At 39.3% G+C, this 23,384-nt stretch overlaps 1 protein-coding gene across 1 annotated transcript; it reads left to right on the top strand.

Moving 5' to 3' along the window:
* Positions 1 to 3,907: 3,907 nt before the first annotated feature.
* PSMD6 (proteasome 26S subunit, non-ATPase 6) lies at positions 3,908 to 16,700 on the top strand. The gene is made up of 8 exons (XM_032290390.1): positions 3,908 to 4,620; positions 5,349 to 5,554; positions 8,117 to 8,262; positions 8,525 to 8,744; positions 8,855 to 8,963; positions 13,741 to 13,909; positions 16,276 to 16,353; positions 16,492 to 16,700. Exons 1-8 carry the CDS (start codon positions 4,170 to 4,172, stop codon positions 16,586 to 16,588), a joined length of 1,476 nt encoding a protein of 491 aa, XP_032146281.1. The 5' UTR covers positions 3,908 to 4,169; the 3' UTR covers positions 16,589 to 16,700.
* Positions 16,701 to 23,384: the final 6,684 nt, after the last annotated feature.

The raw sequence follows: 23,384 nt of genomic DNA, 5'->3' as shown, positions 1-23,384 counted from the left end.
GTTCAATTGATTCCTCAGCAATTAATGGTTACGATGGTTAAAAAAAAAAAGAAGAAGACAGATCTGACTGGAAATTGGTCTCCTCTGTGCTGAGTGGAGAGGCTGACAGCATGGCGTGTGCGTGGCCTCGAAGCTCATTTGCACCTGGAATCATGATGAGGTGCAGTATCCCCTGCAATGTGGATCTTCTGGCAGTTGCAACCTTAATTTGATTACGCATGTCTATTAGGACAAACTGGAAACCTGGATATACCGGTCGCATACAGTTTAAACTGCAAGACTGTTTATACATGTTTTCCCGTAAACTTCAACATGAGTTTTGGATCATACAGCCAATTCTTGTCACAAATATAAACAAACTGATATACTTAACTATTTAAACGTTGAAAGCTTTTATGTTGAAGAGAAACCCCTAAAATGTAGAAAAATAAATGAGGGGGCAAAGTCGTGACACTTGACAAAGTTAGTTTCATTGAAATATGAAGATTGCTCACTAGTCAATGAGGAAAGACTCCATAGAGAATTGACAAAGCAAAACAAGAACTTCCTAAAACAGGAAATATATCTAGTCAGTAAAATGTGAAAAAAAAAATTAACCTCATCAATCATAAAGGAAATGAAAAGGAAAAGCAACTGTTGGCAAAGCTCAAAACGCTTGATGAAAGTACACTGAGAGGCCGGGCGCGGTGGCTCACGCTGGTAATCATAGCATTTTGGGAGCCCGAGGCAGGCAGATCACCTGAGGTCGGGAATTCGAGACCATGATGAACATGGTGAAACCCCATCTCTACTAAAAATACAAAAAATAGCTGGACGTAGTGGCTGGCGCCTGTAATCCCAGCTACTCGGGAGGTTGAGGCAGGAGAATGGCTTGAACCCCGGAGGCAGAAGTTGCAGTGAGCTGAGATGATGCCACTGCACTCCAGCCTGGGCTACAGAGTGAGACTCCATCTAAAAAAAAAAAAAAAAAAAAAAAAATACATTGGGAGATGCATCTGATGGGGTTCGGGACATGCGACCTCAAAATTTGGCATCTTGTGCTTTGAGGAAGTGGTAGATGCAGGAAGGTTACTCTCACCTTCTCTGTGCCCTTCTCGCTTGAAGCCAGTTATGAAAGAATTCCCTGAACTTCTTATAAGGTAGGTCATAAGACTCTCCTTCCAAAGATATTATCCCTATACCCAAAGGAAAGAAATGCCCTTATATATGAAGTTACAGGAACACAGTAAGAATCTGAACAAACAGACCTTGCCAAGATGCTCCCAGTTTATTACCATTACATCACGCCCCTTTTGCCCAATCAACCTTCTACACAACTGTCTACTCTCCATCAAATTTACCTTACAAATATGTAGATTTCTTCACTTCTTCGGGTCTTCATTTCCTAAGGCTCTCGTGTCACCTAAAATAAATATGTTTTTGTGTGGTTTTCTCCTGTTAGTCCTTTTTTTTTTTTTTGAGACGGAGTCTCACTCTGTCACCCAGGCTGGAGTGCAGCGGCATGACCTCGGCTCACTGCAACCTCTGCCTGCTGGATTCAAGCAATTCTCCTTCCTCAGCCTCCCAAGTAGCTAGGACTACAGGCACTGGCCATCGTACCCAGCTAATTTTCTGTATTTTCTTTTTTTTTAGTAGAGACGAAGTTTCACCATGCTGGCCAGGCTGGTCTTGAATTCCTGATTTCGTGATCCTCCTGACTTGGCCTTGCAAGGTGCTGGGATTACAAACGTGAGCCACCGTGCCCGGCCCTGTTATTCTACTTTTATTACAGGTGCCTCAGCCATGAACCTTGCAATGGGTGAGGAAAAGATAGTACTTTTTCCCCGCTGCAGGCTCTCTGTTCAATATTTGTGAAAATGTACCTTGATAGATCATTTGCGGAAAAATAATTCATAAAATCTTTACAGGATATATCAAAATATAAAATATTCATGCCCTGTTATTCAACAATTGCACATCTGGAGATTTAGATTGAGAAATAACTATGTCAGTGTGAAAATATATATGCTCATGCATAACTGACCCTGTAATATTAATACGAGTGAAAAAACAAAACAAAAATGACCCAAATCAATTAGCAGTTAAAGACTGTCCATGAAAAAGTTGCTATATAAATATAATGGGCCCAGGGTGGTGGCTCGCACCTGTAATCTCAGCACTTTAGGAGGCTGAGGCAGGAGGATCACCTGAGGTCAGGAGTTTGAGACCAGCCTGCACAACATGGCAAAACCTCGTCTTTACTAAAAATACAAAAATTAGCCTGGCATGGTGGTACATGCCTGTAATTCCAGCTACTCAGAAGGCCAAGGCAGGAGGTATGCTTGAACTCAGGAGTTGGAGGTTGCAGTGAGCCAAGATCGTACCACTGTGCTCCAGCCTGGGCAACAGAGAGCGATCCATCTCAAAAATAAACAAAACGAAATAAATATAATGGAATTCTATGTGGCAAATCCATATTGTTATCATCCAAGATATCCACAATACATGGTAGAATGAACAAAGCACAGTTTAAAATGTATGAGTATAGAATGATTGTTAATATACCCAGGTAAGTTTTAATGAAACTAAGCTTCTCTAGAATCTTCACTGCTGTGTCCTTGAGACCTAAGACAGTGCCTGGTACTTTGTAACCATGCAGTCATGTTTGTTGAATGACTAAATGAAAGATGTTTAGAAAGTTTTTAACCAAAAGTTTAGCAGTGGTGGAGAGCTACTTATTAGTAATTTTTCTTTGCTCTTCATATTTTCGCTATGATTTCAGTTGTCTTCAAAATGCTGCTTTTTTGAGACTGAGTCTCTGCTCTTTCACCCAGGCTGGAGTGCAGTGGCATGATCTCAGCTAACTGCAACCTCTGCTTCCCAGGTTCAAGTGATTCTTCCGCCTCAGCCTCCTGAGCAGCTGGGACAACAGGCACGCACCACCGCGCCCAGCTAATTTTTCTAATTTTTTTTAGTAGATACGAGGTTTCACCATATTGGCCAGGCTGGTCTCAAACTCCTGACCTCATGATACACCCACCTTGGCCTCCCAAAGTACTGGGATTACAGGCGTGAGGCACTGTCCCAGCCCTTGTTTCATTTTTATATTTTTATAGAAATAAATAATATATTTAAATTATGTGACGATGCCTACTGCCTGTGAGACTTGGCAGTCTCACCTGTTTCAGCAGCTGTGTAAACTGGGTCAACTCTTTTGGAAAACGATTTAACATTAAATATCCCCAAGTTACAAAACACTTCCTTCCTTTTTCTGTTATTCGTTCTTGGGAATTTATGCTAAGGAAAAAGATGCAAAACATGAAGTGATCTAGACAGCCAACTCCTTCATTTAAGTTTTTATATTGGGTAAGTAGAAACTGGTCAACCTAAAGACACCTCTAACAGAAGGAAGAGTGAAAGTAAATTATGATAAATCCATTAGATGGAATTTAGGCCGGGAACGGTGGCTCACGCCTGTAATCCCAGGACATTTGGAGGCTGAGGCAGGCAGATCACTCGAGGTCAGAAGGTCAGGACTAGCCTGGCCAACATGGTGAAACCTCCTCTCTACTAAAAATACAAAAATTAGCTGGGCTTCTTGGTGTAGGCCTGTAATCCCAGCTACTCGGGAGGCTGAGGCAGGAGAATCACTTGAACCTGGAGGCAGAGGTTGCAGTGAGCCAAGACTGTGCCACTGCACTACAGCCTGGGTGACAGAGCAAGATTCTGTTTCAAAAAAAAAAAAAAAAAAAGGAATTTAATGTAACCATTACCAACTCTGTAGTAGTATGAACAAATGGAGGCTGAAAATGCAGACATGTAATGATTTAATTTATGTGTAAACAAAACGACGATGCTGTTGTACTATGATGCAGAATCCTTAGTGCAGTTTTTTTCTTCTTAAAATTTCCGAAAGAATGTGGATTGTAGAGTTGTAGATAGGGGTTTTCATTTAGGCCTTGCAACGTGGCTGTTAAATGACCTTGCTTGGTCAGTTTCCCTAACCTCTTTTTGCCTCAGCTGTCTTACCCACTAAATAGGCTAATAGTACTACCTCGCAGTATGAAGATGATTAAAACGAGTAAGAGTAATGACTGACAAACTATGGTGATCGTTTTTATTGATGCTTTATTACATTTTCACTTTTCAGAAATTTTTCAATTCCCATCAGTTACAAACGGAATGTAAATATGGCTAAAAAGGGAGTAAGAAAGAGTCAAGAAATGGAGTTGTGGAGTTGGGCCCCACCCACTCTGGGACTCCGCGGGAAGCCTTCCGCGTGGAAAAGGCCCCCCCCGCGTGACCACACTGGGGCGCAGGCGCTCAGGTTGGACGAGGCGTTCCCGGCGGTGTCCAGCAGGGGACGCTGCCGGCAGAGGCGGGACCGGAAACCAGGCCGGAGGCGGCCGGGCGTATTCGCCGACTCCTCCTGTTTCCGCTGCCGCAGCCGTTCGGAACGGAGTTGTCTCCTGTCGACCGCCTTCTCCGTCGCCGCGATGCCGCTGGAGAACCTGGAGGAGGAGGGTCTGCCGAAGAACCCCGACTTGCGTATCGCGCAGCTGCGCTTCCTGCTCAGCCTGCCGGAGCACCGCGGGGACACTGCCGTGCACGAAGAGCTGATGGCGGCCGTCCGCGATAACAGTGAGGCCCGCACGAGCGCCGAGTCAGCGGCCTAGGCTTGGGCCGGCCCTGCGCTTCGGAGCCTGCAGGGACTTTTTTTTATGGAGCTCCTTCTGACGGAGTCTCTGAGACTAGGCGTGGTTTCTCTGGCCCTTGGGGTTTTGCTTTGGTTGGGGTCCCCTGGGGGACCTCGCCTTATCTCAGAGGGCATCTCTGTGCGGCCTTCCCCTGTAAGGGCTGCTTGGAGGAGAGTCGTGAGGCATTAGTATTTAGCCCTGTGCTCGGCACAGAGCAAAGGCCCCGTGACTTACTGTCATTCGGGACTGCTCGGGGTATTCCTGCAGGAGGGTTCAGCTTGCCGTGGAGGGGAAATTTGGGTTCGGCTCTTTTTGTTCTTGCTGGTAGCGAATATGAACGTTTGAACATATGTATGTGAGTACGTGTGTATAAAAAGTCTTAACCTGTTTGAAGACTTTTGGAACAGAATCTGGCAGGAGCAAACCGAGGATTGCTTTCCCTCCAGCCCTAGTTGGAAGAGGTTGGCAGTGCTGGGATTGGCCCTCACGCAAACCTCCCACCAGCATACGTTTACGTTTTGCCAAGGCGATTATTAAGTGCCATCCCATGCCTTCCTGTTAGTGGGGAAGAGACTGGTGGATGACCTGTGTGTCGGGGGGTGAAAGACGTGGGCAGACATTGACCTGAGGGTACAGTAGCCCCACTCATACATCCTTCTTTTTGCGTGTCAGACATGGCTCCTTACTATGAAGCCTTGTGCAAATCTCTCGACTGGCAGATAGACATGGACCTACTCAATAAAATGAAGAAGGCAAATGAAGACGAATTGAAGCGTTTGGATGAGGAGCTGGAAGATGCAGAGAAGAATTTAGGAGAGAGTGAAATTCGCGATGCAATGATGGCAAAAGCCGAGTACCTCTGCCGGATAGGTGACAAAGTGAGTGGAGATGGTTTCCCCTCTCTGTAGTTAGTATAGGCTAAAATTGGGGACTATTCCAGATTAAGCGTTTTTCATTTAAAAAATTAACTTCGTTGTAGAAAAAGTATACAAGTAATCATGCTTACTTGTACTCGTGAATCAGTGTACAGATGAAAAAGTCGTCTCCTTGAAATGCCTTATCCTTTCCCCAGACAGCAGCTAGAGCTGTATTCTTCCCCGTCACATTCCATGCCAATAAAAACTAAGTGTACATCTAGAGAATTTTATTTACTGCTTTTACGCAGTTGGGATCATTTTCAGCACTTTTCTCACTTAGTTGGGAGGCATTAGTTGTGGTGTCTTTAGTACTTTACACAAGTAATACATTCCTTAGGAGAAACTAAGAAACAGTATAAACGTTGGAGTTCTGTTGATCCTTCTTTACTCTGTACCTGCCCAGAGATAGCCTTTTTAGTTCTTTTATTGTGCATTTATACAAATTTTTAATAAACATTTTTTACGAGATTTTATATACAAAAATACATAAATGCTCAATAAAAGAACTTTTTTTTTAACAATACTACCTACAGAAATTTTTAATTCTTCGGGTTTTTTTTTTTTGTTTTTACATGGGATCCTAGTGTACTCATGTAGTCCCGTTTACCCTTTTCATTCAACATTTAAGAGGTCTTTTGCCTGCTATTATACGTAAATCTGGCTCATCCTGGTTAACTGCTGCCTGATGTTCCACTGTAGAGCTAGTTCTGCCATAGTTTGTTCAGCTGTTGGTAGACGTGTTGTTTTCATCTGTTTGTGCTTTAGCAAATCGCTGCTTTAAAAACATGCTCGTGTGTGTCTCTGTGTATATATGCTAGTGTTTCTCCAGGGTATAGTCTATGAAACAAAATTGCTGGGACAGTGAACAAGTATTTTTTGTTTTTTTAATATGTGTGGCCAGTTCTGTGTAACAGCCAGCTTAATTTTACTCCACCATCAGGGCACCAGAGGGTTACCCACCATTACTGGATCTTTGAAATTTAATTGAGTAACTCTAATAGTGGTTAAGAGGATGGGCTTTGAATGATCTTAATTTTAAATTATTTACCTGGAAGTACTTAGGTGTAGAATGACATGGTGCCAGTAAAACAAAAATAAAAATAGTGTGAGCTCTTGAATCAGATTTCCTGGGTTCTGTTTTCAACTTTGGTAATTATGACTTATGAAATCCTCAGTTTCCTCATGCGTAAAATAGGGGTACTGATAGTTTCTACTTAATGCAGATTAAAGATAGGAAAAAGCTTAGACTGGTACCTGGCACATAGTGCCTGAATGTTGTTTTGTAATGTGTATCTAAAACGAGTTTTTTTTTTTCCCCCCCCTTTTCTGGTTGTAAACTTATAACTCAGTCATTGTGAACATTTGGAAAATACAGAAAAGTTTAAAATTAGCTAGAAGTTTCAATTTACTTTTAAGCTGTGTTTGTGGTTTGGTTTTAAAGACATATATTACATATGAATGAGAAACTTAAAACTTTTGATTCAGGGTTTGAAGAATTTCAACAAGGACATGCTTGAATCAGTATCAGGAAGTTATAAAATGATGTTCAATATTATATTTCCTCTGTATTTATTAAATGTCATTCTTCCAAAAAGTACAACTTTTTCCCTACTCTCTTTTTTTATATTATATTTTATTTAGTATTACTGAATACTTAATGGACTTAGTGGGTTTTTATTCTTCACTGTTACCACTGATGAGTCTTTATTCCTTATGGTGCTAAGTTTGTTGCAAATTTGTTAGTGGAAGCTCCTTCGAGACATTGTCTTTGTCTTTTTGACAGATCTCATTAGTCTTATTTTCTGATAAAACAAAATGTCACAGGTTCACCTGTTATTTTCACTCTAATAAATCTAAAATTACCCTTTTCTCCTAGGATCCCTGGTTCCTTTTAGTGGGGGATAGCATTTAGAAACCAAGGTCTGAGGACTGTGTGTACCCATTGCTCTCCTGCCAGTCCCTGATAAATTTATGAAATATAACTAACAATTACATAAACCAGGCACACATACTGAAAACTAACAAGTGCAAACAAATTATTTTATTCATATATTTGTCTTTAAAGCAAAGGAAACATTCCACAGTGCTTTGAGAGAGAATTACATATTTACAAATTGAGTTTCAAATTATACTAAGATATAATTTCCAAAACCCTTCAGATGATATGATTAAGTTATTTTGAAATAGTGTATTGTAATTATTAAAGAGAAAAAACATTGAATATACAGAACAAAGAAAAATAGTTAACAATTCTGAATGTATTTTTCTTATATTGTTTTCCAGAATATAATGCTTGGGCATTTCTTATGTATTTTTTATATTTTATACGGGTAGAGAAAATAGAATAATAAACCGTTTTGTACTTATCACCCAGCTTCAACAAAAATCAGTTAATGGCCATCTTGTTGTACCTCTACTCTTACCTGTTCCCCCAACCTTTCAAGAAAATCCCAGACAGCTGATAGCTTTTTTTTTTGGAAACTTGGAACCTTTTCTCACCTATTGCCTTGGCTTTCTTGACAGGAGGGAGCTCTGACAGCTTTTCGCAAGACATATGACAAAACTGTGGCCCTGGGTCACCGGTTGGATATTGTATTCTATCTCCTTAGGATTGGCTTATTTTATATGGATAATGATCTCATCACACGAAACACAGAAAAGGCCAAAAGGTACTTTGTAACAGTGGGATTATATTCTCTAAATTATGATGCCACAAATGAGAAGCTGATATAAGTAACTGCCTGTTTTGTTTACAGGTAGTAAGTTTGGTCAAATAATTGATGTACTTATTTAGTAAAATATTTTCTTTAAATATTACCTTTTGGTTCAAGTTGTTAAAAGTTGTTTTCTCATTTCAAATAACAGAAAATTTTTTAAAACCTTTCCTTGTCTGTTGCCAGACTATGATCTCTTACTGTTTTTATTTCATAGCTTAATAGAAGAAGGAGGAGACTGGGACAGGAGAAACCGCCTAAAAGTATATCAGGGTCTTTATTGTGTGGCCATTCGTGATTTCAAACAGGCAGCCGAACTCTTCCTTGATACTGTTTCAACATTTACATCCTATGAACTCATGGATTATAAAACATTTGTAACTTATACGGTCTATGTCAGTATGATTGCCTTAGAAAGACCAGATCTCAGGGAAAAGGTAATGACTAAACTTTTTAATACTCATATTTAAAATTCGTTTTTCTGTTTAAATACACAAAATCATTAAAGTATACATTTTTTTTGCATATATGTTTTTTAAATACCTAGGTCATTAAAGGAGCAGAGATTCTTGAAGTGTTGCACAGTCTTCCAGCAGTTCGACAGTATCTGTTTTCACTCTATGAATGCCGTTACTCTGTTTTCTTCCAATCATTAGGTAAGGATAGAGTTGCTATTTTTGACTGTCTTCATCTTACTCCTGATCCCACGTGCCTAAAGCGATTTTTCACCTATCTGAGAAATGTATTGTGTAGATAGCTGCAGGTCTCTGATCAGTATTCCTAATGTGCTCAGTTTTGTTTAGAAGAAGGGTCATCAAATTGTGGCCCACTGTATGGCCCAGGAGGTAAGAATGATTTTTACATTTTTAAAGTGATGTTTAAAAAAAGAGGATGTGACAGAGAGCTATGTAGCTTGCAAACCTTAAAAGTATTTACTCCCTGGCCCTTTGCTGAGGATGTTTGCCAGATTCCTGGTTTATAGTCTTAATGGGGTATAAGGCAGAAGTGAGCAAATGTTTATAACTATTGAGCTTCATGGGGAAAGAAGTGAGGGAATTCTGAATGTGATTTGGGGTAGAGATTAATTGAACCTTGAATTCAGCAATGGTTATTCTGTGTGCAGTAGCTCAATAGCTAAATCTTTGTGCTGATTTGCAAATCATTTTCAAGGGCTATGGGTTAAGAAAATAATCTGTTGAACATAATTTTATTGCTTCAAATCTAGTTTATAGTCATCCTGCCTACACACATTTGCTTGTTTTCCTACTAATGACCACAAACTATTAAGATGATAGAAGAATTAGCTTGCATCAAGTTGACCCAGGGGTCTTTCCCAAAACTTAAAATTTAGTATTGATATATTCTCTTGTTTATGCTGCAAATTTCAGAAGGTGTTTGGTTAAATAAGATAGCATTGGTGAAAATGGGAATGAAGGACTCCAAATGATTATTGTTAATGTTTTTGCAGTGGGTTTTGGCCCAGTGTTTATGGATACTTTCTCCAAGCATACAAATCAGGCTGCTTTATGAGAATTCATAGTACTTACCTCAGGTAATATAGGAACAGGTTTCTCCAGCACCATCAGTTACGTACTAGGCCTTATCATCTCATACATACATGCAAAGTTATGTTGCTTTTGCACATGTTACTATATTGTAGAATTGCTCTTTTCCCTTTTTATGCTTGGGGTCTTTTGGTCATCATTCAACTCAAATACAGAGCCCTTCCCTGCTTCCCTCAGTCAAAACAAATCTCTTCTCTGCATTCCTGGGGTTCTCATTGTATGCCCCTGCCTTTTAAAAAAAAAAATTGAGGTATAAATCACATACCACAAAATTGCCTCAAGTGTACTATTCAGTGGTTTTTAATATATTGACAAGGTTTTGCAAATACTAGTAATTCCAGAACACCTTGATTACCCCAAAAGGAAACCCATACCCATTAGCAGTCACTCCCTATTCCTCCTTTCCCCCAGCCCCTGCCAACCACTAATCTACTTATGTCTGTACAAATTTGCCTGTTCTGGACATTTCATATAAGTGCAGTCATAAAATACGTGGTTTTTTGTGCCTGGCTTCTTTCACTTTATAATGATCTCACATTCATCCATGTTGTAGCATGTATCAGTACCTCATTTTGTTTTATAGTAAAAGGATAGTCTTATATGTATATACTATACCCATTCATTAGTTCATAGATTTTTGGGTTGATTGTACTTTCTGGCTATTATTGATAATGCTGTAATGAAGATATGTGTACAGCTTTTTGTGTGGACATGTGGAGTGGAATGGCTGCATCTTATGGTAACTCTCTGATTAACTTTTCGAGGAACTGCCAGTTTTCCAAAACGACTACATGTACCATTTGACATTCCCATCAGCAGTGTGTGAGGGTTCCAGTGTTCCCACATCTAGTACTTATTCTTTTGTGTCTTTTTTATTATAGGTATTTTGTGAGTGTGAAATGATATCTCATTGTAGTTTTGATTTGTGTTTCTCTAATGACTAGTTTCGTTGAGCATCTTTTCATGTACTTACTGGCCATGTGCCCCATTTGCTAAAACTTAGCACACTGTTTTGTGATAATTTCTTAGTTTGCCTCCTTTGCTAACTAGAATTTCTGGGAGCAGACCTTATGCTTTTTTTTTTTTTAATCTTCATAATGACCCTGACAACAGGACAGTGCCTGATACTTATGTGCTCTAAAATAATTTCCTTGGAAAAGCAGTATCCTTTTCTAGGTAATACTTGACTGTATTTAGAAATTAAAAACAAGTTGAGAAAGGCCAACTCCATACACACATTCATTCACATATAAAATTTTTTCAGAGATAATGATTTTAATAATTTTGTTATGTATCCTTCTAGACCTTTTATTCATTTATTATATGTACTTTAAATAAGAAAAAACATTTAAAAACCAAGGTTATATGTACACGTGGAACAGTTCTAAACAGTATCATATAAAGAAGGAAAAGGCTTTCTCTAATCTATAATCACCAGTATCCTTTCTCTAGAGGCAACTGCTGTTAATCAGGTTTTCAAGTGTGTCTTTCAAGAGCACTGTTATTGACAGATACAAGCATGTAACACCTTTATGTATTGTGGATGTATTTGATATGCTGTTTTTTAAGTACCTTTTTTTCTCTTCACAAGTAACGTGTTTATCTTTTCATGTCACTATACATATAGTTGGTAAAATATTTTGTCAGTGTTTATGAGTGGCTATTGTGTACTAACATTGAGAATAGCAGCAGATTGAACAGGTAGCATTCCTATGGAGCTTCAAGTTATCCTTTCATAAGTATTTCCTTGTATTTCAGTGTATTGGCTATGCCATAATTGATCCTCTACTGATAGAAAACTAGGTTGTTTCCAATTTTGCCCTATTATAAGCAACCCTGCTTTGAATACTTCAACAGTGCATCTGTCTCACTTGTTATTTCCTTGGGAAAAAAAGTCTAAGAAATTGAACTTTCCAAAGGTTAAGTATTTTGTGTCATGACCACTGTTGCCCTCCAGAAATGCCAGTGTACCTTTCGACAATTTATCTTCTCTCAATCTATAGCATTTGAGATAACCTGTCCCACCCTCTCCGTACTCTTTGCTAGTCTGAGAGGACAGAAATAAATTTGACGTTTTATGCATTTCTATTGTAAATGAGAATATGCACCATCTCATGTTTAGTAGCCATTGATCTCCATATTGCTAAATCATATGTTCCCTTGCTCATCCTTATGTGCCTTGTTGTTGACCATGGTTTGCTTCTCACCACAGCTTTCTCTTGGTTCTGCAGTAACAGGCTGTTGTTTTTCTCTGGACCTACCTCCTCACCTATTGTTAGACCTCTCAGTAACTACCTTAGACTGAGTTATTGCCCTTGTCTCTTATCTTCATTTTGTGCCATTAAATATATCTGGATGGCAGTGACGACAAATTCATGTCTCTAACCCCAAACTGGAGCACCAGACTCATGCTTTAATGCCTCCTTAGTGTCCTCATTTGACTGTTTAAAAGGCATATCCACTTGAACACCGCTAAAGTATGCTTGAATCCCACCCTCACCCCCAACACTAAAAACAAGTATTCTCCTTCTCCAGGGATTTCCATCTTGTTCAATCCGCAAACATAAGTATACTCTAGAGTCTCTTCTCTTGCCCACCTTCTATATCCCTGTAACTGTCTTCCTGCTTCCATTCTGAGTCTGGCATCCTTTCTGTTCCTGGGCTTAACCGTGCTTTTCTGGCCTTCAGATTTTTGTATCATTTACATTGTTCTGTGCTTAGCCAGCCCCTTAGACTGGTCTTCTTCCCGGTCCACCCCAATCCAGTGGAAGGCTTCCTAGTAACTCTATCATGTTACTTTTATTTTCTTCACAGTAGTTACCTTGTATATTTGTTCATCTATCTCTGCCCTTTGAAAATTTAGTTTTTGTGGCAGCAAGGGTCTTTTGGTTCACTGCCATATAACTAACTAGAGCAGGAGTTATTCAGTGAAATAATTTATATTTGTGTGGATTGCTTATTAATATTCTACATACATTTTACTGTTTAATTGACTTCTAAAGACCTCTTTCTGGATCAAGGTCATTAACTCATAAATACATTTTCTAGTTTAGCATTTGTCTTCAAATCTTGTTCATAGTTTTTTGGTTTGTAGACTATTTACATGAACAAATAGGAAATAGGAGTCATCAGTCTTTGTTTCTTTGCTTCTGAGTTTTGTTCCTTTTTGAAAGTGTATGATTATATCTTTTTTCTGGTCTGTGTAAGTCATTTGTTACTGTACCTGCTGTTGCTGTTAGAATTATTTTAAAAGTGAATTTTATTTTACTTAAGGCATAAGGAGTTCTCTGTGGTTAAAATAGTACATAGCCGGGCACGGTGGCTCACGCCTGTAATCCTAGCACTTTGAGAGGCTGAGGTGGGCAGATCACCTGAGGTCGGGAGTTCGAGACTAGCCTGACCAACATGGAGAAATCCCATCTGTACTGAAAATACAAAATTAGCTGGGTGTGGTGGCTACTAGGGAGGCTGAGGCAGGAGAATCACTTGAACCCAGGAGGCAGAGGTTGCAGTGAGCCGAGATCATGCCATCACACTCCAGCCTGGGCAACAAGAGTGAAACTCTTTCTTAATATATATATTGTACATGTACGTGAACTTTGTCATATGTGAACAAGTTCCTTTAGAAGCTGTGCTCTTTCTGATGGTGACGTCAAATAGCTACCTGCTACTTAAGGGCAATGTTTGCATACCTGGCTCTTCCTTTATCACTGCTGTTGCCGCCATTGTTGATGTCATGATGTGGAAGGGCAGTGAGAAATTTGGTACTTGTTGATCTATCTGTTGGACTCAACTAGTGTTGCTTAAAGTTTTTAATCTTTTTATCTGAAAAGGAGATTCTTATAATTTGTCATTTTATTCATTGCAGCGGTTGTGGAACAGGAAATGAAAAAGGACTGGCTTTTTGCCCCTCATTATCGATACTACGTAAGAGAAATGAGAATTCATGCATACAGTCAGCTGCTGGAATCATACAGGTCATTAACCCTTGGCTATATGGCAGAAGCATTTGGTGTTGGTGTGGAATTCATTGATCAGTAAGTGTAAATAATGTCATGTTAATTGAAGTTTTAAAATTGCTTTTAATATGTGACCTTGTGCAGTTTTTTACTCGTTTACATTGGTTCCCTCAATCTTAAGGTGGAGTGGAAGGTTTTTTCCCTTAATATCAAAACAGTCATTCATGTCTATCACCTGCCTTTCTCATGTCTGCCCCTTGCATTAACAGATGGGAAAACTGAGTTGTAGTGAGGTTGATTTGTTAAAGGTCATTAGACAAGTTATCAAAAGTTGTCTTCTGTTACTTCTTTGTAGCCCACACTGCAGCTACAGTAATGACTGTTAGATTTGCTTATATTTTACAGTTGGTCATATTCCCTCTGATAATTTCTTCCAATTTTTAGGTTGTTGCTGCAATTCTGGTCAAATTGTTTGTTCAATGTGGGACTTTTAGTACTGCCATCAGTGATTGAACAAATACTTAATGAGCCATTACTCTATGTTTGGTATCGTGTTATAGCTCCCTCTTAGCAGACTTTGAATGTAGTAGTAGGGAAGAGATGGCAAGTAAGCAAATAAATATACAAGGTAATTCCACATAGAAATGAACCTATGGAGATGAGAAAATGCTGTCCTTACATATGGCATACTTGAGGAGGTGAGGCTTGTTCCGAGACTTGAATTGAGAGGAGTCAGCTATATGGAGTCCTTCTGCATGCAGAAAACGGAATAGAAAAGGCTGAGGCTTTGAGCCAGGAACAAGCTTGGATGTTGTAGGAACAGAAAATGTCAGTGTGGCTGCAGCATAGTGGGGGGAGCAGTTGGAGAATGTGAGCATAATATATGGAGAGTTATGCAGGTGATGATTTGTGTAGGGCCTTGTAGGTCATGGAATGGAGGTTGGGTTTTAATTCAGGTTTGATGGGGAGCCATTGGAAGATTTTTGAGCCCAAGTTACATCATCTGTCTTATGCTGTGTCTTATATAGAGTAAGGTGACAGAGAGACCAGTTGTGCTGTTTAGTAGCTCATGGAGGGGATGTTAATGTGGCTTGCACGAGGGTGGTGAGAGTAGACTTGGGGAGAAGAGACATTCACAGTAATAGGATGTCCAGATGGTATCGAGATCAGTGGTTTCCACATGGAGGTGTTTTTAAATGTTGATGTTGTTTTCAGTGGTCCACAGTGGAAACCTTAAATGAAGATGCATTTCATTAAATAAGACCATTCTCTTTTTAATATTTTTAAAATTTCAAACATCCATAAAATTCTAAAGAATTGTACAGTACATTTTAACATTTTGTTATACTTGTCACAGTCTACCCATTTTATGTTTTTAACCACTTCAAATTAAGTGTTAGACACCAACACATTTTTTAAATGATGTTTACCAAAATAGAAGGCAGATATCCCGAGGTTTTGTTCCATGTCTGAACTTCTAGTCTGTGAAATTGAAGTCTGATGACCACTATCCAAGAGGGTTGTTCATGAGGGTACGGGTTGGGCATTATGGATGTTTTTCCTGAGTCGGTAAAATGAGTGGCTTGTGAGCAGTCCATGAGAAAAAGAGCTTGGCCTTGCTGCTTTTTCCAGCTCTGTGGCCTTGGTCAGATTGTCTCCTCTTCAGTTTCTTAACTATGATGTGGAGATGTGATAAAGCCTTCACTAGTTAAGGAATACTGTGGTGTGTGCCCCTAAGACATCTTGATGACAGGTGAATGCAAGGCAGCTGGTACCTTTCAGGTAGTAGTTGAATTCACGAAGTATTTGAATTGTTTGGTTTTTTTTCCTTCATGGTCTAAGACCAGCTCGAGAGGCAAAGGCTGTACCATTGAGCTTTAGTTGTTCCCTAAAAAGGCCTTGTTTTAAATTTCTGTGATACCTGAGTTTTCATGGATTCCTTATTCTTTTTTTTTCCCCTAAAAAGTTAGTTTAGATGAAATCCTCTTTTTTAAAATGGGCAAGGCAATAATCATTTCTTCCCAACCCCCAACTTATTTAGACTAAGATATGTTGGAGAGGGAAGGGGTCATTGTTTTAAATATTACTGCTGTTGACATGTTTACCCATGGGCTGTATTCTGTAATTTTGTTTTAGGTCTTTTGTTTGAAAGAGTTTATTAGTTTTGTCCGTTTTATTCTGTAATTTTTCCTATAACCTAGTTTTCCTTTGAGTATATATAAATGGTATCATTGTTTGACCTACTTTCCATCTGAATATGAACTTCTAGGATCATGTTTATTCTGGTAGGTGACTTAAAGGGACAACCTCAACTACTGCATATGCAGTACCAAGCTTGAAGGGAAAGTAAATGTTAAAAATTTAAGACAGTATTTTAGTGCAGTATTTATTTTTCTAAGAATTCTCTGTAAAGCTAATGCTTTTATTTTTTTTCTCTGAATTAGGGAGCTGTCCAGATTTATTGCTGCTGGGAGACTACACTGCAAAATAGATAAAGTGAATGAAATAGTAGAAACCAACAGGTACTTTCATTTTGTGTATCATTTGTTACACTGATGAAAGGAAGGGGCATTCCTAAATTTTTGAAGGTGGTCAACTATCGTTATGGAGTAATGTGACTGTTAAATAATTCATTATTTTTTTCTTGAATTTATTTATAGACCTGATAGCAAGAACTGGCAGTACCAAGAAACAATCAAGAAAGGAGATCTGCTACTAAACAGAGTTCAAAAACTTTCCAGGGTAATCAATATGTAAAGCCATGTAACAAATGATTTCCTTTAGAGATAATTGTTTGAATTTTTATAGTTTACTTCACTATGTGCCCAGGTCAGCTGTATAAAATAAATACTGCATTGTTGTTTCTTTCCATTTATTTTTTCTTAAACACATATGCATTCTACAACGGGGTCCACTTATGTTAAAATAAGGTCACTTGCCTTATTCATTAATGAAAATCTGGTTTGTCAGGTTGCAGCCAGGTTCAGATCCTCACTGCCTCATCAGTAAAAAACAGATGTTCACACAGCCCATTATCTCTTACCTTTAAATCTGTTAACCTGTAAGCTTCCTGATTTTACGAAGAATACATACCATATAGTGGGGTCTACAATTAAACAGTGTCTCCCACTTAGTATACAAAAGAAGATGATAAAAAAAAAATGTGTAATAAGCTTTCCCTCATCAACAAGTAACCATATAGGACAGAAAGTTACCCTTTTTTAGGAAGCTGACATAACCTAGATTAATAACCTGGATTACAGAATCTACCAAGGCCAGTCTCAATTTTCTAAAACCTTATGTGTAAATATTAGCAAAATGGTAATCCAGAAGTAGGACTATAGTAATAATAGCAGTGAGGAAAACAAAGTTGTTCCTGTTTGTCTCATAATTAAACACTTAGTATATCAGATAGGGATAAGTGCTTTTAAGAAATATAAAACCAGGTAGAGAGACAGGGTATAGGCTCTCTCCTATAAGGGGTTGTGGAAGACTTCTTTGGTAAGATGACATTTACATGAAAAGGAGGGAAAGCCCATGCCCATATGGAGGGAAGAAAAACAGGGAAAGTCACTGGCAATTTTAAGTGCAGACTTGGCTTACCTTTTAAGTCTCACCATGGCATTCAGCGGCATGGGTTGTAGAGGCAGTTGGATTTGCTAAAAGATTAGAATGGGGTGAGGAGGATGGTGGGGGAGAAAATTTTTCAAAGGAGATCCTCGGCTTTTTGGCTTACTTGAAAGAGAGCTGGTGACCCTGGTGAGCAGTTTTGGTACAGGTGAGTTCAGAAGAGAATGGGAGATGGCATCGTACTGTACAAGACAGAGGAAGGAAAGAAGAGTTTTGAGGTTAAAATGATCTCATTTGCTTGAAAATAATTTGATACAATTCACCATTTCTTCATGATAAAAATTCTTCGTTAGACATGAATAACATGTTGGGAAATCAAAGCCCTACCAAAACAAGGTAACTAATGGCAAAATATTAGAAGCATTATCTTAAATGAAGACAGTGGCTCTCATCACTGGAAGAAGAGCTATTGGTTATAGACCAAGGAAAGCAATGTGGTCAGAGCTCTGTTTTGAAATGGGTTTCCAGTAAGGCACTGTATGGTGGAGGGGAGGCTTTTAAAATGCTCAGTATGCCTAAAGTATTTGAGAATATCCACCTGTGCATTTCTAAAAATGGTTACCTAGAAAACATATTTCTTGAAAAAAACCTCAGCTTTTTGGTCTTCTACAGAAAACCAAAGCTAGTCAGGAAAGCAAAGGTGGCTTCTGTATGCTACACTGTTGCAGTTTGGTCACCCACAGGCTGCAACTGGCACACCCTGAATACTTTCTCAAGAAAAACATTTATAGTCACCACGTACAAGTTGACAATTGAAAAACCACGTATTTAGCTTCTCTGGAAAAAGGATAGATTAGGCTAACTCTGGACTCATGTTCCAATAAGGTAAGCGGCAAGCATAGCTTGTTTGTTCCAGTGTGCTCCAGTCCACCCAGTCTGTTCATGTACACTGCCTGTCTCCTGGCCCATGCTGGCATTTGAGTTTGTTAGCCTTACAATACCTCCAATAGTGTCCATGTGAGGTTGATGGTTAACAGCCTCCTGTGTTAACTAGGATGGGGGTGTCCAATCTTTTGGCTTCCCCGGGCCACATTGGAAGAATTGCCTTGGGCGACACAGAAAATACACTAAGGATAGTTGAGCTAAAAAAAAAAAAAAAAAAAAAAATCAGAATGTTTTAAGAAAATTTACAAATGTATGTTGGGCTACATTCAAAGCCGTCACGGGCTATAGGATGGACAAGCTTCAGCTAGAAGAAACCATCCAAAGAATTCTTAACCTTCATCCTATTTCCAGTAGCTTTAATTTATACAGCTTGTTTTTTGAAAGTCTTAATTTTCTGCTTTTATTCAAGAAGGGTACTTCACAATATGAAAATAAGATTATCAAATGATAGCTAAAACAATTATGTATAGTTTCTTTTTCATATCAGTAAATGTTTTCTTTTGAATTTGGAAACTTAACCTTATTGTTAACAACCCTGATTTCAGTCAAAATTAACTATCCTAGTGTGAAATAACACCAGGATAAACTATCTTTTGTGATTATTTTTAAAGCAACAATGCCAGTTTCTCTTCAACAAAATTTGATTTTATAGCAAATCTATCCAGTAAGAGATAAATATTTTAAAGCTATGTCAAATTATGGTAATCTATTTCCTGTATTTGAAATAACAGCTTTATGTCAATTTTTAGCTAGCAGTATCTCTTAGGACAGAAACAGTGTAAAAACCACTTTTGTTACGCAACCAAATTTACCCGCCCTAGATGGCTAAAAGAATACCTACAACTTGATGACTGTGCCTGCAATACTCCAATATACTTAGGATTTTATGACTGAACACATTTGGTCTTTAATTGATAGAAGGCTACTAATCATTAGCAAATCATTTCTATAATTTCATATTCTTTTTTTTTTTTGGACAATGTCTTGCACTGTTGCCTGGGCTGGAGTGCAGTGGCGCAGTCTCGGCTCACTGCAACCTCTGCCTCCTGGGTTCAAGCAATTCTGCCTCAGCCTCCCAAGTAGCTGGGATTACAGGCATATGCTACCACACCCAGCTAATTTTTTGTATTTTTAGTAGAGACAGGGTTTCACTATGTGGGCCAGACTGGTCGCAAACTCCTGACTTTGTGATCCAGCCACGTTGGCCTCCCAAAGTGCTGAGATTACGGGCATGAGCCACCGTGCCCAGCTGTAATTTCATATTCTGAATTAGTCCTTGGTGCTGCTGTTAACCTAATGTTTTTAAGAGGATGAACAGCTGACAGTTAAAATATCTGCCCTGGTGATTATGGGGGAAAAGGGTGGAGGGAACTGATAATCCCTGGCCTTCCCAATGCCACATAAACTCGTAGTTGGTAACAAACCTGTGCCTCCACAATGGTAATGGGGGAGTGAGGTAAAGTCCCTATCGGGAAAACATGAAAAGCTCTGATAATCGCTAGTTTTGGTTTCAAAGCTTTAGAGCCACAGATTTGCATTATGCTTGTGTTTCTGAAGGAATACAAAGGCTATCAGGAATTTGTAGCAGTCTGGTCCAACATGGTCAAAGCATAATCACTTATAGTGCAATAATTTTCCCTGTACAGACACGAGTTTAAGAAACAAAACACAATTTGCTAATCGATGAGCCTTTAATCCAACCATTATATATCCCCTTTCCATCCTGAGATCCCTTGTAGAGACCATTTAGTTAAGACCACCAGCAGGTGGCAACCTGACACCCTTACCAACCTTACCTTTTAGAGGTGACCAGAGACCTGTGCTTTTCCAAAGTAGTGTTATACATGTAATTAGTATAATATCAATGTGGGGAAGCTCTACCTTTGGTTTTTGAGGACTCTTTTCTTGAACTCCTCTTGGTTAGAGACTAGTTTATTCATATACACCTCAAAAACTTGGGGCCAAGATGAAGTTCACTTTTTATAGTCCTCTGCTGGCTCTCCTGGCCATTCTGTTTACAACTTCATTCAAAACGCCTTCTCTTTGAAGCTGCTTACAACCCAGCAACACCATCAATTCACTGTGCATGCTGTCCTCAATCACACTTCAAGTCACTCTCCCCTCTTCCATGCAGTTCATCCCGGAACCAAGCAGCTGGTTCAGTCTTCCTCCCAACCCTAACTATTCTGAAATGGACAACACAGACAACGCCCTTGCTTCACAGTTCCTCAGCCTGAATTCCAGTGCTCTTTTCCTCCGTGGAGCTTCTGTCTACTGCTATGATTTCCACCCAGGAATCACAAGCACCTCTGGCCAGTTCTGCATTTGAAAATAATACTGGAATTCCAATTCCTCCATTCCCTGACCTGTTCCTAAATATTATCACTTTGATCACTCTGGCCCCTGGATCCTGCCTTGTGGCCCCTCACTTTTATTGGCCATATGGAATTGAATGTGGACTCTGCTCTGTGACCCTGAAGAAATAAATTGTCTAATCATAGAAAAACTTACATGGAAGGAGATTCCTAAGAGCTAACAAGAAGGTAATTCCAATCAAACCAATGTCTTAGAGTACCTGCGTAGATTCTACACAGTAGATTTCTAGTTCTCTTCCCTGAATACCCAATTCAGACCATTATCAATCACTCAGGCACATCTTCACTCATACTCTTAATTCTTTGGCAGTCTCCCTGCCTAAGTTCCAACTTTTCCACCCAACCAATACATGCTGTTCCAGTTATCCTGGAGAAAACAGCAGAACAGAACATTACCTAAATGGATAGATGGCATTGGTAATTATAATGCATCGACTCTAAACTTCTAACAGTCAACCATCTCAGTCTCACCCTTCTCTGCCTTCCCTTACCTCTTTTTACTCTAGTGCTCTTCTCCATTCGTCTTCACGAAAATAGTCTTCTCCAAGGTTTTGTCCTGGGTTTTCTCTCTGGGCCATGGAGGATGGGCTTCAGGTTTGTGATATCCTGGAAGCAGAATATGAGGTGTGACTATGCCTCTGTCGGACAGGATCCATAACTTCTTTCATGTGATTCCTGGAGCCTGAGGAGGGGCAAAATTAAGAATCACTGATCTGACAGGCCTGAATTACCCTGGATCCGCCACCTGTTTGTTGTGGGACCTTAAGCAAAATACCTTCTTAGGAGTTCCTCATCAGTATGACTGGAATCAAAATACCTGTCCTATAAGGGCTTAGTATAAGAGAGGATGGATATGAAATGCTTGGAATAGTATCTGGCATATGAAGTACTTAACTAGGTAAGTATTATGTTAACATCATAAGCCAAATCTAATAGCTACCTAATTTTCCCAGATAAACTCATCTACTCTCATGACCTCATTGATCATCTAAAAATAAAAGACAATTCTCCATTCCTATTTTCCAGCTCAAACCTCTCTCCCAAGGTCCATCTAGCCTGTACAGCCAGCTAGCTGGGCACTAAACTAGAATTTCCCAACAGCAGCTCAAATCTATCGTTAGGTACTTTTCCTTCTGTTACCATATCGCACATTTCACTTAAAGCTCAATTGGTTTGGCCAAGCTAGAAATCTGAAGTCTTAGATTCACTCTTCCCTTTAATGTTGAACAGAATTAGGCCTCAACGCCTGATGGTTCTACTTTTAAAAGATTTCTGAAATCAGTATCAGTTATCCTCATGATTAGCCTGAGTTTGGAAACTTAATAGTTCTTACCTGGATTACAACAGCTTTGTAACTTTTGTCCCGAGGTTCTCACCTGTCGATTCTGTTTTCCACTGTTATTGTGGGGCCATAGGTGGCAGATTTTTTTTTTTTTTTTTTTGACAAAGTATTAAAGTGTAAGTATTTGACTCTCCCCTTCTCCCTGGAGAATTTTTATTTTTCTTCTGCTGATAGCCTCACCCTCTCTTACCTCCTAAGAGATATTCTGGTTCATAGGTTTTGGATGTAGAAAAGGAGGATAACAAGTGCCAAGAATTACAAGGTGAAAGACTACTTTAATTAACTTCCATTAACAAAAGGAGCAAGAACTTAATGAGAAAGAGGACACCAAGAAAGGAATGAGAAGGGAGAGGAACTTAGACTTGATTTAGGAGAGTGCTTTGAGTTAGGATTGGGGACAGGAGCAGGTAAAGACAAACGTTTGAGGGAAAATAGAGTGAGAATGCAACAGATGGGGAAAGAGACTTTAGTGCTCCTTTGATTTTCCAGTCTTCAGTACAGATTTGAATGGCTTTGACTTTTGGCAGCTGCATGGTGCTGGACCGTGAAGTATCTCTGTGCTCTGACAGTTACATTCGGGTTAATCTAAATCTAATCTCATGTGTTCCTGGATGAAAAGTCCCAAGACATTCAAGGTCCTTGACAGTCTGACACCAGCTTCTCTAACCCTATCCATTCAGCAAACTTCCCGCAGAATTATTCTCTATGCCTCACATCTTCATATCCATGCTCGACACATTTGCTCGCTCTGCCTAAAATCTTACTCTGCCTGCCTTTCTACCTGGTGAAATCCCACATATGCCAAGATCCAACACTGGTAAACCCTTTTCCTTGAGTTGGGATCATCTTGTTATGCAGGGCCAGGATACCTGCAAGGGAATGGAATTAAAAAGAGTAAGAGATTGAGCAGCAGAACCTTTTCTTGGGAGGATTGAGGACACCCATGGTGAAAGATTTGCCTACAGAGAGCACTTCAAGATTAGATTTGTGGAGAGTGCTGAGTGGGTGGTTGACTTAAGTAAGGAGGGAATGGGAAGTCCACAGGGCAGCAGGAACTGAAGCCAACCTGACTCTTTCATATCAGGTATGGGCAGTTTTTCTAACGCCCAAAGCAGTTACTCCTTTTATTTTAAGCCACAAAAATAATTTATCAGAATGATTTATTTGCAAACAGTAAAACTGACCGGATTTCTAGAGGTAAACAATTACACTGTGTTCCAAATAATACTAAAATGTACTTGTATTGCCATTAAGGGAGGTACGTAAAAAAAAGGAATAGATTAGACCAGGTCTGTATAAAAAGCTTATCTTAAACCAAAAC

This window comes from Sapajus apella, unplaced genomic scaffold (assembly GCF_009761245.1).
Source record: "Sapajus apella isolate SASKATOON/1434 unplaced genomic scaffold, GSC_monkey_1.0 scaffold23, whole genome shotgun sequence".
NCBI lineage: Eukaryota > Metazoa > Chordata > Mammalia > Primates > Cebidae > Sapajus > Sapajus apella.
Note: the sequence above shows the minus strand (reverse complement) of the source record. Positions and strands in the feature narration are given on the sequence as shown.